This window comes from Ascaphus truei, chromosome 14, assembly GCF_040206685.1.
Source record: "Ascaphus truei isolate aAscTru1 chromosome 14, aAscTru1.hap1, whole genome shotgun sequence".
In the NCBI taxonomy this organism is placed as follows: Eukaryota; Metazoa; Chordata; class Amphibia; order Anura; family Ascaphidae; genus Ascaphus; species Ascaphus truei.
The window spans coordinates 37,925,262-37,952,453 of NC_134496.1; the positions used below are offsets into that span (position 1 = coordinate 37,925,262).

Below are 27,192 nucleotides of genomic sequence, written 5' to 3' on the forward strand. Positions count from 1 at the left end.
ATCCACGTGATATGTCCGATGTTAGACACTGGACCTCAGACAATGTACCATGATAGTTTGCTGCCATATTTCTAGTGTATATAAAGATACTATCATGTCTGTGCATGTTTTTTTTTATATTTTGCAGTTCTGATGAAGGTCTCTGTGCAGAGTGAAACGTCGACATATCTTTAAATAGTACATTTTACTTTTAATTTTTCATTTGTTGTGGTCGGCTTTGCTCTATTTCGTATATTGCATGTGTGTGTCAAAGATTCATACACAAGTCCAGCACAAATTATTTGTTAATTGTTATATTTTCTATTATCTATTTGTCCTATACTGGTGTACACTGTATTGTTTTATTGTTGTATCTGCTGGAGAGAAATCAGGAATGCCCAAAATAGGTGATTTAGAGAAATATTGGAATGAACTTTCAACCTAGCAGTCTTTCCCAGGATCTAATAGCATCATAGAATTTGAATATATTTGGTAAGGAGGTCAGAGTAGAATGTGTTGGTAAGTAGGCTAAAGAGAGAGTACTAGTGATTATGCATTCTAATTGTAGATTAATATAAATGAATAAGGTCCGATTCCTAATAAATCTAATCATGCATATCAAATTAAAATCCTCAGAATTTGTGAAATTGGTTCCCTCGCAATCTTTATCAGCCTCCAGTTTAGTAAATATTATTCTATGCCTCTTTGGTTCCAAGCGATGTTAGTGAACATTTTTTTTTGGGACAATATCTTTTTTTTATTTGTAGCATATAGTAAATTCCTAAAAACTGCTAACTGGAGGTGAGAGACATTTGGGGCACGGTGTTTGCTCTTTCTCAAGACTCTCTGTCAATCTGAAGATGGGCAAATTTAAAGGATCAAATTCCCCTACTGTTTTCCTGCACCCTCCCTTTTTATATATATAATCTATGAATCCTAAGCTGTAGATTTCTTTGAAAATCATTTATTGTAAAACTTGGATGTGGTCCATTGTGTTTTATTCACCATGAAACCCCAATTGTTCTCTAGGCTGGGAAAAGTCCACGGTCTGTTGCAGCTGACTAGTGAGTACCTGTGTAAACATTTTGTAAGCAATTGGAGGTAGACTGATAGGTCTTTAGTGCTTGAGGTCTTCTTTGTCCTCTTTCTTATTGACGAGAATAACTATGGCATTGCTCTATTGTTGAGGAATTTTTCTGTTCTTCAAGCAGCATGTAAAGAGTTTTGCAAGGATATTCTCCACTTCTTCTGCAGTCTTTTTCAACAGTTCAGTTGTAATTCCATCTTTCCTGGGGATCTTCCCATTAGTCATGGATTTATGAGCCTTTGACACTTCTCACATCTTCAGTAATATGCTTGCATATCGCCCTTCACAGTTCTGCATATTCAATTTTTGTTCTCGCATCTGGGGATTGTTTTATATTTTTTGTCGTTTTCTTCAGGAACTGCTTGGTCTCATCTGATATGTTCTTATCCTATTTGTTAGCGATTTCTCCAGTTTCCTTTTTCTGTGCTTGCAACTACAGTCTTTATATGTTTTTTTTTTCCATAATTGATTGTTACAGTATCCCCATACCTCTCAAGCAAGCTGAATCGATTTTTTTTCAGCTGTAGTTGAAATTCTCTGCTGTCTCTCTCCTAGTATATCAGTCAATCAGTTTTAGTTGGGTTAACGTAACAGTAACAGCCTTATACTTTATCTGTTGATTATATATACTATAGGTGAATGAGGCAGTCCTAGTGATGTCTTAGAGATGGAGAAAAGAGGAAATAATGAGGGAGTCGATCAGTTCAAGATGGTTCTCTCTCTCAAGCAAAAGCATTATTTCAGGGTTTGGAATCTGTCTAACAAAGACTTGGCGAATCGCTAGCAAACTCTGAATCAGCTGTAAGAGGGTAAATGTTGCCTGCTTCGTGATCAGGCTTACAGCTAGTGATGGGCCGTCCTACTGTGTGTATCTTTATTAACACTTCCAAAGTCCCATTCCCAATTACACGTCACATAGTGTGTTCCAGATGTATAGTTTCTTTGCAGTAAGTATTTTTTTTTAAAATAATTTTAATATATTATTTAATAATTTAATAATTTTTTTATAAAATATACACAGCCTAAAACAGAAACATTTTTGTATTTTTTGGAGGAGAAGAGTTGCAAAACCTGTTGCCAAAAGGTGGTGGCCTTCCGAAAAAGGAGAGGCCAGGGAAATAGGAAGAGGGGGGAGAAAGAGGGGGAGGGGGTGGAGAGTGGGGTGTCTTCCCTGGTCACGGTGTCCACCTTGGGGAGACTCTTACTAAGCACTGATTGTCACAGGCTTCCTTTTCCCGGCGTTCTATCTTCTGGGCTATACCTTGGCGAATTAGACTCGTTCTATAAAGTTATCCATGGTTCCCAGATTCTATAGAAAACTGTTGTGTTTTGCTTAAGGAGCGCAGTTAGTTTTCCATAAGCATCACCTCGTTTATTCTTTTTTTTTTTTAGCATTCCATTGGATGAGGGAGCAACTTTCTTCATCTTTGCAGTAAGTTTAATGAATAATTTTATTTTTAAGAGAAATATTTAAAAAGGTGAAATTTGAAAAAATAACAAAACACTGACTTTTAAAGAAGCAGTCCAAACTGAAAATTTTCTTTTTTTTTTTTGCATTTCCCCCCTTTAATATGTGCATCAATATAATCCACACAATGATAAGTAATTAGCTAAATTGCCGATCAATCCATTCTCCTGTGATCGATCAGTGAAGATTCGCCTCGGGGGTTCACTAAATGGCTGTCAGTGCATCAGGAGAGGACCCAAGATGCAAAGTTCTGTGGGGAAGATCATGTGACCAGGCAGTCACTAGATATAATTGGTGCACTGCTAGAGAGAGGGCAGAGCTCAAAAAGGGATGTGCCAGATAATGTTTCAGAAGAGGAAGGGGATGTGACTTTGTAAATGGTTGCTACAGTATAGAAACAAAAATGCTTGTTACTGTACATTATAATACATAAAAATGTCACGAGTTGTTGTTTTTTTAAAAAAAAAAGGCTACAAGTATTTTCTCATAGTACAGAACTGATTTATTAAAAAAATTAACATGTAGGATATTGCTTGGTCTGCAGCTTTAATGCTTGGAGGATTTTTACAAAGTTTACCATTTTCACACGCTGATAAATGGCAACATTTTGCCTGATTTGCAAACGTCAACAAACATTTTGCATATCTCTATAGACTAGTTATTACACGCATTGCTTTACTTGTAACTGCTTCTCTGTTTTGCTTAGAAACAGTACAGTACAATAGTTAATTGTCCTGCATAATAAATACGTGATTATTTTTCTTTCACTTTACCTGAATTTACACATTTTAATTTCCCAGCAATTTAGGTTTAAATATTATGGTTATGACAGAAATTGTTTTGTGCTGCCAAACCAAACTAATCGGGAATCCTAATTTTCACACAATTGTAGCACTGGTAAAACAAACTTGTACTGTATCTGAAGTAAACTTGGCCGGTTTCCAGGCATTTTTAGATTCAGAGATTGAGTAACAGTAACTGTTGAGTAGATTACTGTGAGAAACAAAAGGAAAACAATGGCAGTGTGGTAGTGAATGATCCCAGATATCTCTACCTATACGGCAAAAGTGAGGTTAAAAAATGCTAGTTTATACATTCGCAGTGTATGCCACTGCTAATATCAGAACAGATTTGGACATACTGTATTAGGTGACATTTTAGAGGATTAGGACTCATTATATAGAGGAATAGAAGACCCAAGGCTACTAATCCACTCCTTGTATCAGGTGTTTGCAAACTATTGCCCCTGCGCCCCCTGACTTGTATCCCCGTTGCTCGCACCCGTCCCCTTTGCTTAGTGCGGCATCATGTGACGTCACGGCATTATTTGATGCCGCATTGCCATGGAGAATCGTCCAGATGCCAGCTGAATCTCGGTAATGTGAGGTTGCTGAGGCCTCACGCGATCCCCCGGCATTTAATTTTAATGCCTTGGGGAAGAGCACGGGGCCTCTGCAACCGCCCGCACCCCATCCCCCCAAGAAAAATATTGCGCACCCCTGCCTTGGATAATTTGGCATTTTTTGTGCCCAATGTGGGGATTTCAAACCAGCGAAACTGTACATTTTGAATAACCATCCCTAGACTCGGCAAAATAAAAAGGAGCAGTCTGAAGTAAATATCCTATAATTATAATAATTGTTTTTGTATAGTGCTGCTAGTTTTTACATGTGTACAGTGCTTTACAGAGACATTTTTGCAGACACAGTCCCTGTCCCATAAAGCTTCAATCTGTTTTTGGTGCTTGAGGCACAGGGAGATAAGGTGAGTTGCTCAAGGTTACCAGGAGCTGACACCGGGAATTGAATCAGGTTCCCCTGCTTCAAACTCAGTGTCAATCAGTGTCGTTACTCACTGAGCCACTCCTTGTATATTATACAACTTTCGTGATTGAAGAAAGTGGGTGTTTGCATTTTATGTAACAAAGGCAGGATGCCTAAGTTAAAACTGTTTAATTTGACCTTCAACCTCTGTCCACATGTATACGTCGTTGTTTATGCAGTAAGGTATCTACAATTCGCTTTGATGCTTTTTTGGTGACTGCAAATTATAAAAATAAAAACTCCTCCCTTATAATCTACTGAAAATTCAAGCTTGTAGATTAGATATAGGGAGTCTGTGGTGAAAACTAATTTAAAGAATGCATTGTGTAAACGAAAAATCAATTACTCACCTAAAATCATTAGTGTCATATATTGGAATGTCATTATTCATGTCGGGTGCAATTTATATGCTGAATATGAAAAAATGCATATGATGTGAAATAATTATTATATAGTGGGTATTTGTTTTATGCTTCACAAACAGTATTTATCCAACATGTTTTTGTTTTATTAAAATCATATATGCCATATTAATTTCAAACCATATTCACAATTATCCACAATAATACTTATCTAAATTAAAAAGGGTGTGGGTGATCCTTTACACCAGCGTTTCCCAAATGGTGGGTCGCGACCCGGCACCGGGCCAAGGCACCAAAATTGCCGGGTCGCAGCGAGGCTGGCCGCGCGGTGTCTCCCGTCCCCCCCGCTCAAGTTTAAAAAAATGGCGGTGATTCCCCCCGCGGTCCCGCGCGCTTGCGCAGGGCAAGCAGGGCCCGCTCCCTTCCTCCCCCCCGCTCCCAATGTGGGACGGAGGAGGAAGTACCAGCTCCTCTGCGGCCCGCACGCTACGTGGGGCAGGGTGGAAGTACAAGCTCCTACTGCGGCCCGCTTCCCCCCGCGGCCAGCTTCCCGAGCCCACCTCCCATGCCCCCAAGCCCACCTCCCGTCCTGGGCAGCAGGGGATATCGGGGGCAGCAGGGAAAAGCGTCCGGCTGCAAGGTAAGTCACTCCACACAGTCACTGCCTCCCACCCAAGTGTCCCTGGCCCGCCCCCCTCCCACCCAAGTGTCCCTGGCCCGCCCCCCTCCCACCCAAGTGTCCCTGGCCCCCCCTCTCCCACCCAAGTGTCCCTGCCCCCCCCCTCCAGTCACTCACATCCGTCGTTGCCTGTAATTCACTGTTTGTGTCTGTGTGCGAATAGGGGAGGGCGAGTGTGTGTGTGTGTGTGTATCTGTATCATGGTCTGTGTGTGTATCTGTGTGTATCTGTATCTGTGTGTACTGCACCGACACACTTTATTCGAGCAAATACCCGGTATGTACCTGGCAGATACCTGGAATGTGCCGCTCCTAACCTCTGACAAGCCCCGTTGCATTTGCCTTCCCAGCCTGGGTTCATGCCTGGCTGATGGGCGGCTGATCTGTTAAATGATAATGATTAGGATTTAATAGGCTGCAATGCTTCGCGTGTCTACCAGATGGCATAAATTCATGAATTGTAATGCAGTTTATATATATATACTGTGCAGTATTGCAGCCAGCGGGAATAAAATGCTTCAATCCCTGCTTGGAAAATAACTCAATGCACTCGGGCAGAAAACAGTCACAAACCTCAATACACCCGGGTATACCCGAATTCGTGGGACTAGCCAAGCTCGAATAAAGTGTGTCGCCAGTGTATCTGTATCAGTGTCTGTGTGTGTGTGTATCTGTGTGTATCTGTATCTGTGTGTATCTGTATCAGTGTCTGTGTGTATCAGTGTGTGTGTATCAGTATCAGTGTCTGTGTGTGTGTATCAGTGTCTGTGTGTTTGTGTGTGTGTGTAGCAGTGTCTCTGTGTGTGTAGCAGTGTCTCTGTGTGTGTGTATCAGTGTGTGTGTGTAGCAGTGTCTGTGTGGCTGCGTGTGTTTCAGTGGCTGCGTGTGTGTGTCAGTGGCTGTGTGTGTGTATCAGTGTGTGTGTCAGTGGCTGCGTGTGTCAGTGGCTGCGTGTCTGTCAGTGGCTGTGTGTGTGTGTGTGTGTGTGTGTGTGTGTGTGTGTCTGTGTGTGTATCAGTGGCTGTGTGTGTGTATCAGTGGCTGTGGGTGTCTGTGCAGGCCCTATAGGCCAGTATAGGCGATAAAAATTTTAGTGGGTCACGAAAAAGAAGTTAAAAAATAACCGGGTCACAGAAAAACGTTTGGGAAACCCTGCTTTACACATACAGTAACTCTCCTAATTTATGAGTGTGAGAATATGTGAGTGTGAGAGTGTGAGTTTGGAAATGTGTGAGTGTGGAAATGCATGAGATGTATAAGTGTGGGAATGAATGAGATGTATGTGTGTGGGAATGCGTGAGTATGGGAATGTATGAGATGTATGAGTGTGGGAATGTATGAAATGTATGTGGCTGGTAATGTCTGGGTGTGGGAATGTATGAGATGTATGAGTGTGGGAATGAATGTGGATGGGAATGTAGCAGTGGAGATGTATGAGTGTGGGAATGAATGAAATGTATGTGTGTGTGTGTGAATGTATAAGATTGGGAATGTATGAGTGTGGGAATGTATGAGGTGGGTAGCTGTGTTGATCCTTTCTTTCATATACTAACAACATTAGGGAGAGGGAGTAGGGGGTATGAAACCTTTTATTATAGAAACAAGTCGTTGATACGTTACTAGCTTTCAAACCTCGTAGGCCACGCTTATAGTGCCGGCGACGCGACTTCGCCCGAAAACAAATGCATTGTCGCTGCCGCGTGCGCTTATACTGTAGTAAGCGCGACGAGGCGACGTGGCAACGCGATTTTTTGCAGCCGGGAATATTTGATTTTTCAGGGGCTGTCGCCTCATGTGACAGCCCCTGAACCAATCAATGGCCTGGTCACCCGCGCGAAATACAATTTTTGCTAGCGTCGACAGGTGACGTCACGCGTCGCGTCGGCATTGCGGGCACAATACGCACGGACTTTGGGTGGGAACACGATGAAGGACCTCAAGAGGTTCGAAAGCTTGTAACATATCAACGACTTGTTGGTCCAATAAAAGTAATCGTACCCCCTACTCCCTCCTTTGTTACTACATTCCTATAAAGACAATACTTGTCTGTTCCACCACCACCACCACCACACATACACACACGATATATATCATTACGCAAAAGCTTATGATCATAGTAGCCCTTTGCAGTGTTTACATTAATAGATAAACTATGTGGTGGACATTTCATACATTTCAGGCATTCTCCTGGGTATACTCTGTAACAAAAGTAGATTGTGCAATGTATTATGCTTACAATAACCATACCAAGCAAAGGGGCAGAATCTTCTTAGCTTACTTTGAAGCATCATTATCCTAAAAGTTAATGCAGAAAGCTGTTACTCATACTGCAAGCGCCTTCATCATTTAGAAGCCTACATTTCTTTTAATAAAATGCAAATATGTTCAGCTGCATGGTCAAATTACAAATATGAGCCTATGAGCCTATCATATACATTGTAGTAAAAGTAATCAATACAAGACATGTTCCACACCTGAACTCTTATTCCATTTCATGTTTTCCTGCATGCTCCCTAAATACTGTAACAGAGAACATCATCATTGAAGGCGTGTTTTACCCACTAATATGGAGAGTGAGGCAGGGAGCTGGGTGGCTGCTGTGTTGAGCTGAATGCCTGCTGTGCAGAACTGTAAGTTAATTTGTCTTAAATTGTACACTGTACTGACTACTGAGAACATGACCATCTTTCCCAGAAAAGCTCTTTTCATGCACAGCTCCCTTTTCATTCTGATTGATTAGGAATACATATTACCACCACCAGCAAACTTCCCCACAGTACACCTGGCAAGTAAGTCCAGATTGAATACTGAAATAGCATAAGAGGAGGGATGATATGCTTTATGCTTACAATGCTTACCTGCTTACAATGAGTAATGTAATACCTCGCTCCCTAGAATACATTTTTCCCCTTTTCTTCTATCACTTCCATGTAACCAACTAAATTGTACATTCATTGTTATGTTGAGTAACTCTCCAAATTCCCCTTGCTTACCACTTAGATTGTAAGCTCTTCGGGGCAGGGACTCCTTTTTCCTATTGTTACTTTTATGTCTGTGGCACTTATTCCCTTCATGTGTTATATTATTATTACTGCTGTGAAGCTCTATGTAGATGGATGGTGCAATATAAATAAAGATATGCATACTATACAGTACATACATGGCATTCAGAAGATTTCATAGTGTTACACTTTTTTTCTGCAGTTACTTGCATCTAGCTTTTAATGTCTCGGGTGTATTATACACTTTGTCCTTGATTTGATCAATTCCATGTTTTCAGTAATTACAGTCGTGGTTATAAATGCCACACTTAATGCACGGTAATGGATGAGGCAGAACAATTCAAGATCGCCAGCACAATTTTTTTGTTCTTTTAATATTCCTGAATGACTGCAATATGTAAAATCAAAAACAGTTTCTAGTTACATTTTATTTTTTATTTTATTTCCTATTACACTAATAACAACAAGCTAAAGTTCATCATGTTCTCGTTTTGTAACCTCATTTTATTTGCCAGTGTACACTATATTCATTTAACATTGTACAACAGCAATTGTTTAGACTTGATCTATAGTCGTTCACATTGGGTTATACAATTTTGTTTAGGCACAAGCAGAATTTGCCATATGTAAATATTGTATTTATATATGTATTTGCTTATGTCACAGCGAAGGGGAATGATGCTACAGTAAAAGTGAGTGAATACTGTTCTACCATAGTTACATGGCATTGTCTTGGAGCTGGGCAAAATTGTTCTAATCCGCTTCCCTTTCAAAATCCATTCCGCGGAGTAAAATCCACAGATGGATCCACAGTTGTTCCAGTTTCAATCCACGCGGATTACTTAAATATCCCCTATGTGACTCGGTTAATGTGAATTTAAAATAACCCCTCTCGTGTGTTTACGTAAATTTATTCCGTGGAATGTGTTTTATTTATAATACGTCGGCGTACTGAGAAAAGCACAACGGGTGTAAGAAGTTTTTAAAAACCCACTGGCGGATTATTCCATCATTGAAAAAATTGAGAGAGGAGAGGCCAAGACAGGAGCCTGAGATTGAGAAAGAGCGCCACAGTCACACACACGGAACACACGTTTTTTGTTCTTAATATTAATTTCTATAATATTTTTGAATTATTTTAATTTGTTTTATTTGTTTTATTTCTGCCTGTGAGACGGAGGTCATCACCAACAACTGTTTTAGGCTCAGTTGGCAGTGGTTGATATTCCAGTGGTTCCTGCTCGGCCTGCTTCAAGCTGGAGTACAGCATTTGATATATTATCCGTAACTGTCCTTTCCACACATTTACAGTTACAATTAAACTGTTGTGGAAGTTTATTAGTAGCTTCCTGAAAGCGCATTAGGTCATTATTATTAAACGTAAAGTGATCGTAGATGGAGTTTGAAATCCTCACTATTTTCTTGGCATCTTTAAAAATCCAAAATTAGTGGTGACATTAAATTTGCGTGAATGCCCTGTGTAACCCTAGTGCAGACTATGTAGAAGCACAGTGCTTTTCAACAGGGGTTAACAGGAGCCTTTGGGTTCCACAGGCAGGGCTGCCGACATGGGGGGAGACAGGACAGGTGTTTCGGGCCCTGTGGCTGCGGGGTGCTTGGTGGCCGGATAGAGCAGTTGGGCCCGATCTCTGACGGGGCCCGGTTGCCAATCCTCTTATTGGTGCCAGGCTCTGGCCTTCCCCCAGCTGCAGGACTCTCCCTCACTCTGTACCATGCTGAGCGTCTGATGATGGCACGCCAGGGCCTCTCTGACCTTGACGTCCACCAGAAGCAAGCAGGGCTCAGCTTCTGGTGCACACTGGCATCAGAGAGAGGCCCGACACACAGAGTAAGGGAGAGGTTGGATCTAACTGCTCTGTTTGGCCACCGGGCCCTCCGCAGCCACTGGGCCTTTCCAGAGACCATCTCTAAGGTAGGTATATGAATTTGGGGGTGTTTTTTAAAAATATGTATTTGAGAGTGGTGAGAGTGGTGAGAGTGGTGAGAGTGGTGAGAGTCAGTCAGTCAGTCAGTCAGTCAGTCAGGGGAATGAGTGAGAATGGGGTAATTGATGGAGGGGTGAGGGAGGAAGAGAGGGTGTGAGATGGAGGTGAGAGAAATACATGGGAAGGGGAGAAATAGAGGGGGAGTGTGAGGTGTGAAATGGGGGGGGGGGGGTGAGACTCGCAAGACCGCTGACAACATTTGGGGGGCCCAGTCATAACACTAGTCCGGGGACCTGGGAAGTCTGTCTGCGGCCCTATCCCCTGGCATTCCTAAAGGGCTACAGACGACAGAGAAGCCCAATGCTACATCCAACATGACAGAAATACATGGAAACAAAGAAAAGACAGCGCAAAAAAACCATAGTGTAGTATATTTAAAAAATTATTTATAAGGTGGGGGTGAGTGTTGCACGTACATCAATATAAAAGGTTAATAGCATGACATGTTAGGGACATGTTACCACTCGGCGGGGACAGCAGGACACGAACAGAAGTATCTTGGACGTCCTCCCTCTAGCTGCTGGTATCCAGGAACAGTGTGTACAGCTCAGCGTTGGGGAACCTTCCCGCGTGTTGAAGGAGCTCCAGGCGGTGATTCAGAAGGGATGATCTCCCAGTCGCTTCCGGGTTAGTCCACGCTTACGTCAGACGTCATCTGACGGCGTCTCTCAGCCGGTCGCGTCTTTAGTGCGTCGCTCCTTAACGATAGTTGATCGAGTGGTTGGAAAAAGTCCCGAACAAGCCCCCATAGAACAAGTGCAAAAATGTATAACCGCAATGGGGGTAGATGTAGAAAATGAAGGAACGCGCCCTCTCCTACGCGTTTCGTACTTTCGTACTTCTTCTACTTTTCCCTGAAGAAGTACGAAAGTACGAAATGCGTAGGAGAGGATGCGTTCCTTCATTTTCTACATCTACCCCCATTGCGGTTATACATTTTTGCACTTGTTCTATGTGGGACTTGTTTGGGACTTTTTCCAACCACTCGATCAACTATCGTTAAGGAGCGACGCACTAAAGACGCGACCGGCTGAGAGACGCCGTCAGATGACGTCTGACGTAAGCGTGGACTAACCCGGAAGCGACTGGGAGATCATCCCTTCTGAATCACCGCCTGGAGCTCCTTCAACACGCGGGAAGGTTCCCCAACGCTGAGCTGTACACACTGTTCCTGGATACCAGCAGCTAGAGGGAGGACGTCCAAGATACTTCTGTTCGTGTCCTGCTGTCCCCGCCGAGTGGTAACATGTCCCTAACATGTCATGCTATTAACCTTTTATATTGATGTATGTGCAACACTCACCCCCCACCTTATAAATAGTTTTTTAAATATACTACACTATGGTTTTTTTGCGCTGTCTTTTCTTTGTTTCCATGTAGCCTGGTGTTTGAGCCATCCTAATTGACCAGCAGCACAAAACCTCACCCTTATCAGGTTGTATTACATAACCTTTTTCTAAGTCACTATCACCCATCACAGATCACCTATGAGCGCAAGTTTTTTTGTTTCACTTTATGACAGAAATACACAGTAAAATACTTATATATTCTCTTGAAATAGGGTCATTTAGTTTAACCCTTTGGCCAAAGCGTTGTAAGCTTGCGAGCCACGTCAAGGCAGACACCTGTTCGCAAGTCCTAACACTACCAGATAAAATACTAATATACCTCTATTAGGATTAAAATTCTCATTTACCTCTATTAGGAGGGAGAAAGACCACAGTGGGTCTATATCCAGCAGAATGAGGAACTTGCAAACTAGGGAAGTGGGGAGGGGCGGGCTTAAAACCTGGGAAGGAGGAGCCACTAACCTCCACCAGCTGGAACAGCTGAGAATGGGTTAACAAAACACAGAACCCCAGCAAGCTCTTTTTGGAAACCCCTGAGCCCCCACAAAATATATATATGTATATGTGTCAAAATGGAGTGCTATTGAGCGTGGCATATTTATACAACAGACGACAGAGAAGCCCAATGCTACATCCAACATGACAGAAATACACAGTAAAATACTTATATATTCTCTTGAAATAGGGTCATTTAGTTTAACCCTTTGGCCAAAGCGTTGTAAGCTTGCGAGCCACGTCTGTTTTATACATATGCCACGCTCAAAAGCACTCCATTTTGACACATATACATATATATATATTGTGGGGGCTCAGGGATTTCCAAAAAGAGCTTGCTGGGGTTCTGTGTTTTGTTAACCCATTCTCAGCTGTTCCAGCTGGTGGAGGTTAGTGGCTCCTCCTTCCCAGATTTTAAGCCCGCCCCTCCCCACTTCCCTAGTTTGCAAGTTCCTCATTCTGCTGGATATAGCCCCACTGTGGTCTTTCTCCCTCCTAATAGAGGTAAATGAGAATTTTAATCCTAATAGAGGTATATTAGTATTTTATCTGGTAGTGTTAGGACTTGCGAACAGGTGTCTGCCTTGACGTGGCTCGCAAGCTTACAACGCTTTGGCCAAAGGGTTAAACTAAATGACCCTATTTCAAGAGAATATATAAGTATTTTACTGTGTATTTCTGTCATGTTGTATGTAGCATTGGGCTTCTCTGTCGTCTGTTGTATACATATGCCACGCTCAATAGCACTCCATTTTGACACATATACATATATATATTTTGTGGGGGCTCAGGGGTTTCCAAAAAGAGCTTGCTGGGGTTCTGTGTTTTGTTAACCCATTCTCAGCTGTTCCAGCTGGTGGAGGTTAGTGGCTCCTCCTTCCCAGGTTTTAAGCCCGCCCCTCCCCACTTCCCTAGTTTGCAAGTTCCTCATTCTACTGGATATAGACCCACTGTGGTCTTTCTCCCTCCTAATAGAGGTAAATGAGAATTTTAATCCTAATAGAGGTATATTAGTATTTTATCTGGTAGTGTTAGGACTTGCGAACAGGTGTCTGCCTTGACGTGGCTCGCAAGCTTACAACGCTTTGGCCAAAGTGTTAAACTAAATGACCCTATTTCAAGAGAATATATAAGTATTTTACTGTGTATTTCTGTCATGGTGGATGTAGCATTGGGCTTCTCTGTCGTCTGTTGTATACATATGCCACGCTCAATAGCACTCCATTTTGACACATATACATATATATATTTTGTGGGGGCTCAGGGGTTTCCAAAAAGAGCTTTCTGGGGTTCTGTGTTTTGTTATTCCTAAAGGGCTCCCTGCAGTTTTCAGGTAATTTGACAATTCTACCAGATACAGGTGAATTTACAATGTATTTTATCTCAGACACACTATTAGTGAGGGTTGCGGTTCTTTGCAATACATCTGATTTTAGATGCCCTATTAGCAGTGGTCGATAAATCACCCAAAAATCTACTCGCCGAACAAAAAAATCTACTCGCCACCTAGTACCACACGTGTGCTGCTTGGGCCAATAGGAGCTCGCCACGATGTTAAATCCACTCGCCCGGGGCGTGCAAATGTATAGGTTTGTCGAACACTACCTATTAGTGAGGGTTGGGGTTCCATACAATGCATCTGATCTCAGACATGTTATTAGTGATGTTTGGGGTTCCTGAGAATTTCACAATATAATTGCTGGGTTCTTCAACCAAAAATAGGTTAAAGAAAACTGTAGTAGCATCTACAGTAGTTACATGCAACTGTTTTTCTCCCAGGAGACCTCATCTGCTGCAGCTTTAAGAAAGGATCAAATGCTGCAGGTGATTTCTCCTGCCAAAGTTTGTACAATTTGAATACCTGGCTTTGGATAACCAAAGCCCATCCCCTCTGCATGTACCTTAGATTTTCCTGTGCATCCATTATTTGTCAGTTCAAAAAGTTTACAACTGTAGTTTAGTTCTATAATGTATTTTCTAAGGAGTGGGGCCCAAAATTATACTCCATATTGAAGTTATGGTCTTACCAATGCTTTATAAATGGACATCATTATGTTTACTTCCCTTCCATCCATTGCCCGTTTAGGGCAAGATCAGACCTTATTGACTTTGCAGCTACTGCATGACTTTGGGCACTATTACTCAGCCAGCTGTCTAAAAGCACTCCTATATCCTTCTCCATCAAGGATTCCCTTAATTTATCCCCATTTAATTTGTAAGTCGACTGTTTATTCTTGTTTCCCAAATGCATAACCTTACTTTAACTGTATTAAACCTCATCTGCCAGTTACCTGCCCAAGTTTCCAGTCTATCCAAGTCCTTGTGGAGGGAAATGACATCCTGCTCTGATTCTATTACCTTACACAATTTAGTGTCATCAGCAAAGATGAAGACTTTCCTCTCCATGCCAACCTCAAGGTCATTAATAAACAAGTTAAAAAGCAGGGGTCCCAGTACCAATCCCTGAGGTACTCCACTCAAAACTTTAGCCCAACCTGAAAAAGTTCCATTTACTGTATGACAACTCTCCTTCAACCAGTTTTCAATGTAGGTGCAAATATTTTTACTGAGTCCAATTTGCTTTATTTTGTACATTAACCTCGTGTGGAACCATATCAAAAGCCTTTGCAAAATCTAAGTAGACCACATCAACTGCATTTCCCTGGTCTAATTTCCTATTTACCTCCTAAAAGAAACTAATAAGGTTAGTTTGGCATGATCTATCCTTCATAAATCCATGCTGAGTATTACTAATAATTTTGATTTCCATTAGGTATTCCTTAATATTATTCCATATTAAACCTTCAAGTAGATTCCCAACCATTCATGTCAGGCTTACAGGTCTGTAAATCCCTTGTTTTGATCTAGCTCCCTTTTAAATATGGGCACCACATCTGCTTTACGCCAATCTTGTGGTACTGAGCCTGTGGAAATGGAGTCTTGCATATTAAATATAATGGTTTGGATATGACTGAACTTAACTCCGTGAGAACTCTTGGATATATGCCATCGGGGCCGGGTGCTTTATTTACATTAATATTTATCAAGCCGCCTATGAACTTCTTCCTCAGTTAACCAATTGTTCATTAATATAGAGGTTGTGGCTTCCTCCTGCGGCATTACTATTGAAATTGATTCTTCCTTGTGCCAAACACCCATACAGAATGATACTATTTTGTGCATACGCCCAACAATATTATCATCTCGATAACATACATAGTAAGCCATAGTCATCCTCTTCCATTTGTTAATATTTAAGGGTACAATTGAAGAAGGAACCTATGAGGTTATGGAAGCTGTGCACGCTATGATTTTATCAAGGAAGAACTTACATTTTGCCCTGCTAAAATGTGCTCTTGTCTAGTACAAATGCAGCTATTAATCTGTCAAAGAAAGTTCAGTCCGCACTCTTGCTTCCTAGTGTTGCAGAAATGAATTCTTCTCCCTGCTCTTACTGCTCCTATGGCTTGAAGTGTATCCCCTCACTCCAAGAAATGAACTCCGGTGGAAGACCCCGCCGACGAACAGAATGACCAAGAAAAGAAGCACAGGAGCGCACCAAGGTAAGGAAACATTGTAAATGTATTAAACAATAAGGCAATAAAATAACTTACATGTAAGTAAGGATAAATGCGTGTCCGAGTCTACGAAATGTTCAACAGATCGGCATCGTCATCAGTCAGACAGGGGGGACAATTTCAGTTCCGTTCATGTGGAGCTCCCGCGCGCTGGGACTCACTCTATAGCATTTGCTGCAGGAATCGCCTTCGCATGTATGCGGGTAGTGGCGTGGTATCCAAAGCTAATGCACATGTGTGGAAGCAAGGTCCCCTGTAGGCGTCTGTGGATGCCGGTTGCGATGGAAAATCGTGACCGGAAGGGTACACAACTCGCGAGTGAACTGTGCAACTAGCTTCCCTATTCCATCCTTGGGGGCTAGTTTACACTGTTGTGTACACTTCCAGTCACGATTTTCCATCGCAACCGGCATCCATAGACGCCTACAGGGGGCCTTCCTTCCACACATGTGCATTAGCTTTGGATACCACGCCACTACCCGCATACATGTGGAGGCGATTCCTGCAGCAAGTGCTATAGAGTGAGTCCCAGCGTGCGGGAGCTCCACATGAACGGAACTGAAATTGTCCTCCTGTCTGACTGATGACGATGCCGATCTATTGAACATTTCGTAGACTCGGACACGCATTTATCCTTACTGTACTTACATGTAAGTTATTTTATTGCCTTATTGTTTAATACATATACAATTTTTCCTTACCTTGGTGCGCTCCTGGGCTTCTTTTCTTGATCACAGCTACTAATTGTTTGAACTAAATATAAGAAGATGTGAGGCATTATTGTCCTTGCACTGGGGACTGCTTGGTTTTTCCCTTGTATACATAGAAACTGATTTCAAATAGTTGAGCAGCTTTGTCACCCAATATTACATCCTTGTAAGTCCTCATAATCAAATCCAAACACTTTATATGTTATCTCTTCTATTATATTCTTATGAACTAAAAAATGCAACATGTTGCACTGATTGTGTATCTAAGGCAGAGGCACAAAATCTTACATTGAAAGTCCTTGATGAGATGTAATGGATATTCTGAACTGCTGTAGCTGTGCTACCAGCAACAGGAAAGTTCTTCACTCGAGTAATAATCACATTTCCACATATACTTCTTGAGATGTTAAACAGGTTGCTTATTCTTAAATGACCAGTATGAGCACAACATAATTGATTGTCTCCTATTTGCAGCCTTACTGCATTTTTACGAGCTTGCACACATCTTCTGACCTTGTGTTTTTTTTTTATGTTTAACATAATTACTATTTGTATGTATGTCTTTATATAGCACCATTAATGTACATAGCGCTTCACAGCAGTAATACATGTGACAATCCATAGAAATAACAAATAATACAAATAACACATAATGGGAAGAAGTGCTTCAGACATAAAAGTACCATTTGGGAAAAAGAATCCCTGCTCAGAAGAGCATACAATCTAATTGGTAGGAAGAATGTACAGAGACAGTAGGAGGGCGTTCTGGTAAGTGTGTCTACAAGGGGACAAGGTTTATTATGAGTAGTAAAGTATCAGAAGCGTGTAAAGCTTTTAAAGAGAGGAGGAGAATTGAATGTGTGATACAGGATTTTATAGGAAGCCTGGAGAGGGATTTCAGCAGGGGAGATGCTGAGACAGATTTAGAAAAGAGTAGAGTGATTCTGGCAGCAACGTTTTTTTATAGGGTTTGGGAGGAAATATGAGGAGCTCCTGTTTATGACATGTTTAAGTTGACGGAAGGCGATCCAAGATGATATAGCACAGAGACATTCAGAAACTGTGGTCTGTACAGCAGGTGTAAGGTCAAGGGTTAAAAAAATAAATTCTGTGTGTCGGCATAGTGGTGATATTTGAACCCAAGAGATGTGATGAGGTCATCTAGAGAGAGTGTGTAAAGAGAAGAGGTCCCAGGACACCGCCCTGGGGTACCCCCACAGAGAGATCGAGAGAGGAGGAGATAGTGTTGGCTAAAGAGACACTGAAAGTACGATGGGAGAAGTAAGAGGAGATCCAGGATAGAGATTTGTTACGAATACCAAGGGTATGGAGAATATGAAGGAGAAGAGGGTGGTCCAAAGCATCCAAAGCTGCAGAGAGGTTGAGTAATATGAGCAGAGTGTAATGACCTCTGTCTTTGGCAGCATGGAGGTTATTAGTTATTTCAGGGTTGTTTCAGTGCAGTGAGCAGTGCGGAAGCCAGATAGTCAAGGGGTCTAGGTGAGAATAGTTGTTGAGAAAATGAAGCAAGTGAGAGAATACAAGACGTTCAAGGAGTTTAGAGACAGGACGTTAGTTAGAAAGACAAGTAGGGTCAAACTTGTTGTTACAAATTTGTTACATATCCTAAAATATACACATACACAAAATAACTTACTGTATGGTGAGTAAAAAAGTGTCAAACGTTCCAACTGTACCTTGGAAAGCAAATAAAAATACCACTTGTAGGTACATTTGCATGTCTTTCACAGGTCTGCAGCCCTGTCTTTCACCATTGTCTCTTTGCATACAATGCTTCCACTTCAGCCAGGGATTCTGGACAATGACATCCTAATGAGCACTCACAGGGTAGCAAAATGTGTACATTTTGTGAGATAACTGGAATAAATCTAAGTACTGGGTGGTTGCTTGTGTTTCATAGTACAGTAGATGAGGTTGTAAAAAGACATTTGTCTATCAAGTTCAACCTGTGCTAAATTTAGATGAAAGATACTTTTATCCTATTTTTATATTTACAGTATTTTGATCCAGAGGAAAGCAAACAAAAACCTAATTGAAACATCATCCAATGCTGTCTCCATAAGGGGAAAAATAAATTCCACATTGACTGCAAATAATGGCAATCAGATTACTCCCTGGATCAACATCCTTCCCATGTTTACTTAGTTGGTATATCCCCGTATACCTTTCCTTTCTAAAATTGTCTATTTTTTTAAAAAGATATCTATTATATCTGCCATCACAGTCTCCATGGCTAATGAATTTCACATTGTAACTGACCTTACCTGTAAAGAACCCTTCCCTTTGATGCTGGTGAAATCTCCTTTCCTCCAACCTTAAGCGATGACCCTGAGTAGTTTGTATTGCTCTTGGGATGAATAGTTCTTTTGAAAGCTTCTTGTACTGTCCCCGAATATATTTGTATATAGTTCTCATATCTCCTCTTAGACATCTCCTTTTCTAATGTAAACAAATCTACATTAGCTAGCCTCTCCTCCATAAGTCAGATTTTACTTCCCCCTTCATAAATTTGGTGGCTCTTTTCTCCACTTTTTCTATTTCCATATTGTCTATTTTATGGAGTAGTGCCCAAAATTGTACTCCATATTCAAGGTATGGTCGTACTAATGCTTTATAGAGGGGCATAATTATGCTTACTTCCCCTCCATTCATTCCCAGTTTAATGCAAGATAATGTCGTATTTGCCTTTGCAGCTACTGCATGACATTGGGCACTATTGCTAAGCCTGCTGTCTACAAGCACGCCTAAATCCATCTCCATGTTTATATGTTTTGTTAGACATGATAATCATCTGAAGAATAACACTAGTGGTGTCAAAAGCTCAACTTACTATACCAGTTCTATACAGAACACATTTTACTTTTTGAAGAAATGTAAAAGAATAGAACAATATTGTCTCATTGTATACTGACCTGTACTACAGATTTATTTTTGTCCAATGTGATCTTCATTTGAAAATCCACACTTTATTTGTCTTATACTTTTAACACTTTACACCAATTATTTTTGTTACAGAGGTAATTTGGGCACAAGCAGGGAGTTGTAAGCAGACTGCATAATGCAACCAATTAGTTTGGTAGAAGAAGTAGTGTTTCATCCTGCAAATATCGATACTTCCACCACTGAAGAATCTACCCAGCCAACAGAACTGCAACAACTAACTGGTGTAATTCCTCCGTAAGTGATATTTTCTTTTAAAAGGGGCATGGTAGTTTAATTAGTTATACTGTACAGTATGTACAATGTACAAAAGTGTCCAAAATGCAGCTGCACTTTTTTTGCATTTATATGAGGGGAGAGAGAGAGGATAAATATTTATGAATTTAAATTGGCATATTTCCCAGGTGTTCATAGTATGTCTCCACGTGTTTTTGAGAGTATATGGGAATACTACAGAATTAGTACCGTGTCTGTTACCCCCCTCCCCCTGTTTAGAAAGACTTGTCAAAATGCTTGCGAACCCTGACTGAGCTTCACATTTTTTTTTTGCTTAAAAAGGGAAATTTCTGCAAGGTTCGAGACCCGATGTGAACGTTTTCTTATCTCTAATTGGGATCACTTGCCAATCCATCGCTTCATAAAGTCTTTTTATGTTTATATATGTATACAGGTATTTCTGTTTCAAGTGTACTTTTATATGAATAGTTCTATAAATCAATGACACAAATAATGCATTGTAAACAGGTCCTACAAACAATTCTTATCTCTGTTGATAACCTCCTTAACAAAGCATATAAGTAGCTCCGTGGCTGATACTATACAACTTGTACATAAACCTTGGCCCCTTGCAGATGCACTTACCAGAATGCCTTCCTACTGTCTCTGTATGTTCCTCCTACTTACCAATTAGATTGTAAGCTATTTGGGGCAGGGACTCCTTTTCCTAAATGGCACTTTTATGTCTGAAGCATTTCTTCCCTTTATGTTATTTATATGATTATCACGTGTATTAATGCTGTGAAGCACTCCCGCCTTAAACCTCTCTCACTGACTGCCCCACACCTCTGGAATGTCCTTCCCTTAAATATCCGACTAGCACCCTCTCTATCCACCTTTAACATCCACCTTAAAACACACGAGCTTAAAGAAGCATATGAGTAGCTCCATGGCTGATACTTTACACATCATACATAAACCTTGGCCTGTTGCAGATGCACTTACCAGAACGCCCTCCTACTGTCTGTACGTTCCACCTACCAATTAGATTGTAAGCTCTTCGGAGCAGGGACTCCTTTTCCTAAATGTCACTTTTATGTCTGAAGATCTTCTTCCATTATGTGTAATTTTATATGATTATCCCATGTATTACTGCTGTGAAGCACTATGTACATTAATGGAGCTAAATAAATAAAGATACATACATACTGTCTTGTATATAATGTATACCCTGTTCACTTACTGTATTTGTACCATGTATTATTTGTCATCTTAACTCTATGCCCAGGACATACTTGAAAACGAGAGGTAACTCTCAATGTACAGTATTACTCCCTGGTAAAACATTTTATAAATCAAAATAAAAAATACATAGATTATTGGATAATAATGCATTGGTCATTTTAACCAGCTAATTTTATATGTGTAAATCTTGGAAATTTACTAGCGGTTATCTACAATGTTATACACAATATATCAAATCATAACTAATGATGAACAAACTAACTAAATGATCTCTCTTCAAGCGCTAACCTAAACTAAATAATGTGAAGTGCTGTTAAAACTAAATAGTGATAAACAACCTTAAATTAACCTTAAATTAATCAGTGAATGGTGAAGTGATCTTAAACTAGTACAGAAAAGCTGCCAAGGGGAACTTCATAAAACAGATGATCCCAGGACCTGTTGGACAAAATAGCAAACGCAAAATATGCGTTCCCCGGCGCTGGTAAATGATAAAATGTCCAAGATGCCATAGTCCAAATGACAGTCCTTAGGTATAAGATGAAATCTGGAGTGGAATGTTGGAGTGACCAAGAGATGTCTTGGACAGATGAAGGTGTCCCTGTGGGGTATCTCCAAGGGTTGTCCTGAGAAATAAACAGAGGACACACTAATTGCGCAGTACCTAAAACAGGGACATATACCTAGAACATAAAAAACCCTACTCACAAGAAATGAATCTTGCTCGGACAATGGAGAGAATCTGTTCTTGTGCCGCGTCTTCACCTCGATCTACCACGGACCCCACGTGGTCTGACCGGATGATTTCCCTTCAGACGATCCTGAAAGCTCACAGGTTACACCAATGACAGCGACACCGGATGGCGTCCGCAACATGTAGTGAAACCGACCGGCTAGCATGCACGAGAAATCCCACTGCTCGCCGATGATGACGTCAGGGACCGGCGTCTCACTTCCGGCGTCGGGGTGGCAACGGCGGCTGAACAGGCCCACACAGCACTAAGCTCCTCCTCCCTATGCGTTTCGTGCATACATCCTAAATAGGCAAGTGATTAGGAAAAGCTAGCCTTGTCTTCACTTTTTTTTATTAATCTAGCAGGTTTTTAGGCTCTTATACAATATTTCCAGTTTAGTGGCAATTTTTTTTTTTTTTCACGCAGATTCTAAAGTTATCTTCCTACGTTTAATAAATGTAAATGTCAGTGTTTTGTGTCAGGCTTTATTGCAGTCATTACGCACTGTAAGTAGGATATTCAACGAAGATAGTGTTGGCCCACAATTAGGGTTGCCAGATGGCTTCTCCAAAAATACTGGACTCAATGGGGAAAGGTGCGTCCAGTCACTATGTCCAGGGAGGAAAATACTGGACACATACATGTCCAATATTACAGTACCTCTCTTTTTTTACTGGACAGAGTATGCAAGTGAAGGACTGTCCAGTTCAATACCAGACACCTGGCTGTGTTGGTGCATTATGTCTTTATTCTAAAGACAAGAAGAATTATTCTTTTTTGCTACTCTACAGGTTCAGTACATTTTGAAGCAGCAGTTCGTGTTCAAACTCTGCATTATTGTTTACAGACTCGGGGGCCCATTCCGGTAGCTGCGATTTAGTGACATATTAGCAGTTTTGAGCACTTTTCGAGCGAGTTTGCATGTGTAGCTATTCAGAGAGCTCCGATAAGATGCCAAACTCGCTTGAAAACTGCTTCTTCGTGATCGGTAGTGCTCCCGCTCAGGGAAACCCAGCGGTAGCTCCAAAAATGCTCAATCTCGCATTTTTGCCAGATCGAGCTATTGAGGTATCTCCGAGATTCACATCACGGCTGCAACTCTCACATTTTGATCTCGCCACCTAAACGAGTGGCGAGATGGGATTCGCGATGTGACTCTGATGGAATGCATGTATTCTTACTACATTGGCTTGAAGTCGGGTGTCTTTGCAGCTGACCCGCATTAATACCAGCTCCGGAGACCCCCTGCTTCAATCATATGTAATAAAAACATTTTTTTACAGGCAGCTTCATTGCCTTTGATGCTAACCGCTAAGATAATGAAAGGGTTAAATACCAGCGCCCGGTTTGTTTGGGGTAGAATTTGCCACACGGGGGGTGTTTAGGCCTACCAGGAGTGTTGCAGGGAGAGTTAACCCATTCATTACCTTAGCTGTTACTACCGATAAGGTGATGAAGGGATTAACCCCTCCCACTACCTTATACTGTACCAGAATTGTTTTGGCCTAGGCAGAAACATTTTTGTTTTTTAAATTTTGGTTCAGAGGAAAAAGCAAATTTTACAAACTTTTTTATGCAAGGCAAGGGGTGTAGGAACTCTTAATTATTAAGGATTATTTTAAAACAAACTTGTTGATTACACACTGTATGCTACTATTATTATTTACTATTATTAATAAAAATTCCATTTGATTTAGATGGCAAAAGCCAGAGTGACAATAACACATACAATTATTGGCTTATATGAAGGATTGTATGCACCCTTTGTTGGGCTAGCATTAAAGGGGGAAAAAGATTATATATTTTCCCTATGTGAATAATGTTTCTGTAATTGAGAATTGTTTGTATTAAAAGAAAGTTGAAGAAGCAAAGTGCAGTACTGTATGTTAGACTGAATATAGTGCAGCCAGGATCATGAAACTGTGGTCACATTCCAAAAACACTTAAGCCAAGCACCGCCCAGATCTTTGAAAACAGATCAACAATTCACAGACCTGAGTATATTTCTGTTAGACATCGAGGATCGTACATTCTTTTGCCTCACAGCTGTTGGTATCAGTAACAGTGTGTGAGTAAAGATGATTCCTTTGGGTTACTTAACAACTTTGTATTGCCTGTGTATTCATGAATCTTTTTAAACTTAGATTAGTATTTTGTTTAGCTAACTGTATAGGTTTCAATATGATCGACCTGTCATTCAGTTTTCTTAGTAAATAATGTTGCTGATTTCATTTTCTCTTTTTCAGAAGTAGGGGCACAGCTGAAAGGCAAATGGATGTCGAGGTTAGCCGTGCACAATCCAAGAAAAAATCTGGATTCAGCCCATTGGAAATATGCCTTTTTATTTTGGCAGTTATGCTAGCTGCAATAGCAATTGCAATGATAATCGCTTATGCAACATACGACGGTGAGTACAAATATAAACAACTCTTCTTTTTATTTATACAGTAGGTCAGTATTTATTTTTTGTTTAAGGAACCCTATGATTATACTGTATTGTGAAATTCTGAGGAACCCAGCACTCTCTAATAGCGTGTCTGAGATCAGATGCATTGTAAGGAACCCCAACCCTCTCTAATAGCGCGTCTGAGATCAGATGCATTGTAAGGAACCCCAACCCTCTCTAATAGCGCGTCTGAGATCAGATGCATTGTTAATTCTTCTGTATTTGGCACAATTTTCAAATGACCTGAAAATTGCAGGAATCCCTTTAGGGATGCCCGGGGAACCCAAGGGTTCCTATGTGCCCTTGTTGAAAAACACTGCAGTAGATTATCACTTGTTATATTTTGCAGTTTCATGGGATATGTTATAACTTTGTCATACTAACTTTAACCGGGAATTAATAATTCTTTAAATTAATAATTATCTGACATTTGTAAGCCTTTGTCTGTTTGTTTCCAAGTAAGAATAGTGTCCCAGTAGATTTTCTATAGTTGTTAAATACTGCATATTTCGGGTTTTGCTTCTAGATAACTAGCAAGATAATATATCAATACATTTTCAGACTTAAAAAACTTTTGCTAATTGACATTTCTTTTTTCTCTTTGAAAGAAAAGTTATTGACCGTGTATATTTACAAGATATACATAACAGACATGTAAATATATTGAAGCATAAACAAGCTGGGGGCTATTTATGAAGTATCTAGATTGCGTTTTTGGCTTTTGTCAGAGATAAATGTGAGGCTATTGATAAATAGGGTTTCTTACATCTGTACATTGCTGCATAGAATTGCATACTGTCAATGTCTCGCTTAATGTCAATTATTAGGGAACAAAGGTTGTTCCCTATTGTTGTATCCTTATAGGTAGCCAATGATGTGTGTTGACTCAACTGTGTGAGAACCTGAATTACTTTCTTTGTTTAATCAGGCGATATCTTAATGAAGCACAATAATTGAAATGAGATTTCCTGTTCGTGTAAATTTTGCCCCAAAAACAAAAATGGCTACAAGAGGACACTAACCAAGTATTCAATAAATGTAACATTGTTGCCTGGTTTTGCTGGTGCTGGATGAGCTAAGGTTGGTGAAAATCCAAAGAGAGAATAGGAATAGAGAGAGTCAAAGTGTATGACAAAACAAAAAGCATTTGAACTACTGTAAATGAGGGATTCGGCTAAATGTTCTGATATTGTAAGAAATTGCTTATTTTCTCCTGCGTCTTTCTTACTCTAGCTGTCAGTCTGGTTTAGGTGAATTAGAGGATCCCACCGCTGATTATATTATCTATACTAGAGATGTGCAAAACACATTTGACAGATGCAAGTATTTTTTTCCGCCCCCCAAATGCGATTCCTTTGCGAAGCATCAAATGGCTACTAATGTTGCAAAATTGATCTTGGATTTTGTAACTCTACACATTTTCGGTGATCGCCAGATAGGGCACACGCCATGTTTCGCACACTATTTACTGAGTCTCAAAGAAAAAAGAGAACATACAAAGAGGGAAACATTCAAAAATAGATTTTTTTTCAAATGTGATTTTTTTTTTTACAGATGCCGTATCTTGTATATCTAACCTCCCCCACCACACGTGCTGGTGAAACGCGGCCCAAAAGATGAGCATTCGAGTCACCGTGCTTGGCAGAGGGGAATAGCCCATCAGGATTAACACAGCGGGCGTCCCTGCTTCTAAATGGCACTCCCGCTGTATGAATCTTACCAGGTTGCATCAGTCTGTAAGAGTAGATAGAATTGGTCACACTCTCTGCGCGCCTCTAGCAGGCGATCACACGGCTTTTATTTTATTAACGTGTTATTGAAGCAGGGGATGTCCGCAGCTGAACCGTATGAATTTCAGCCCTGGGGACCCCCTGCTTCCCGAGTTACAGGTATGGGGTACCGATTTATTTTCTCACCCTATTGGGTTCCAGCAGCGCAGGAAAGAATGCAGACGGGCATGTTTTGGTTTCCGCAAAAAGGAATACAATTGATGCCATTATATTAAGATCACTATTAACAGGACATACTTTGCTGGCAGAATAAATACTGTAGCTTTTAGGGTATTTAACCCCTGCCCTCATGAAAACCTTATTTTATTTTGCAACCACCAGGGAATTTCAACTTCAGTAATATATCTCAGTCGGAAAGCCCTTACAACATACCGTTGCAGCTCAGGTACACAAACGTCTGTTTGCATCAGTTTAACAAAAAAAATGGTAGTATTTTTCTTTGTCATGAATTCCCATAGACTAAAATCGTCTGACCTTACCTTTTGCCGGGGCCCAAGTCGACATGCCAGCAGCGAAGCCCTCCTCCTGCAGCATCATGATGTCACGGTGGAACGTGACATTGCGTTGTCATGGCAATGTGACCCTGCAGAAGGAAGCACGCTCCGCCGAAGAAAGGATGCTCCGCATAAGCTATGACCGACCTGCTTGGGCACACACGCACCTCCCCCCAGCTGCGCACATACACAATCCCACCCTCCCCCGAACGTACCTTGGAGTGCGCAGCGGTGTGGTCCTGCTCCGGTTCGGGGACTCCCCAGCTCCCCCCTTCTCCTGTCGGGCGGAATTTGGACGCCGATGCATACAAGAGGGGGGATAGGGGGGGGGAGCGCCGGCCTCCCCAAAGGCGTGGCACTCAAGGCAACAGCCTTGCTCGCCGTGCCGTAAGGCCGGCACTGTGGCCACATTACCTTATTTAAGTTTATTTTACAAAGCTTTCATATGTTGAGTTGAATGCCTGCAGTACTGTACATCTATAAAAACAAACAAAACAACAACAACACATTTAACTTATTTCCATCTTTCTTTTTAGATGGAATTTGCAAAACTCCAGCATGCGTAAATGCAGGTAAGAAACACATCCAGTATGTATAAAATGTCATCACATTGCAATAACCGAGGCCTGGTATTCTTGTTTATTTATAAATTGCCAACATATTCCGTGGCGCGGTACAGTAGGGGGGTGACATCAATTGCATAAACAGAATGACGTACAAACAAGCGCAAACAGATACAAAAGGTAACGAGGGCGTTGATCCGGAGAAC

At 41.1% G+C, this 27,192-nt stretch overlaps 1 protein-coding gene across 4 annotated transcripts in view; it reads left to right on the top strand.

The window, feature by feature from the left end:
* The first annotated feature begins 7,908 nt into the window (after positions 1-7,908).
* MME (membrane metalloendopeptidase) overlaps positions 7,909-27,192 on the top strand; it is a 65,389-nt gene continuing 46,105 nt past the window's right edge. The window contains exons 1-4 of one of the 4 annotated variants that reach the window (XM_075570511.1): positions 7,909-8,027; positions 19,574-19,735; positions 23,940-24,100; positions 26,960-26,995. In XM_075570511.1, the coding sequence (XP_075426626.1) occupies positions 19,617-19,735; positions 23,940-24,100; positions 26,960-26,995 (316 nt within the window). In that variant the 5' untranslated portion in view covers positions 7,909-8,027; positions 19,574-19,616. Of the gene's footprint in view, positions 8,028-19,573; positions 19,736-23,618; positions 23,762-23,939; positions 24,101-26,959; positions 26,996-27,192 lie in introns of those variants that run through there. The other 3 variants (XM_075570512.1, XM_075570513.1, XM_075570514.1) reach the window with 3 other exon arrangements.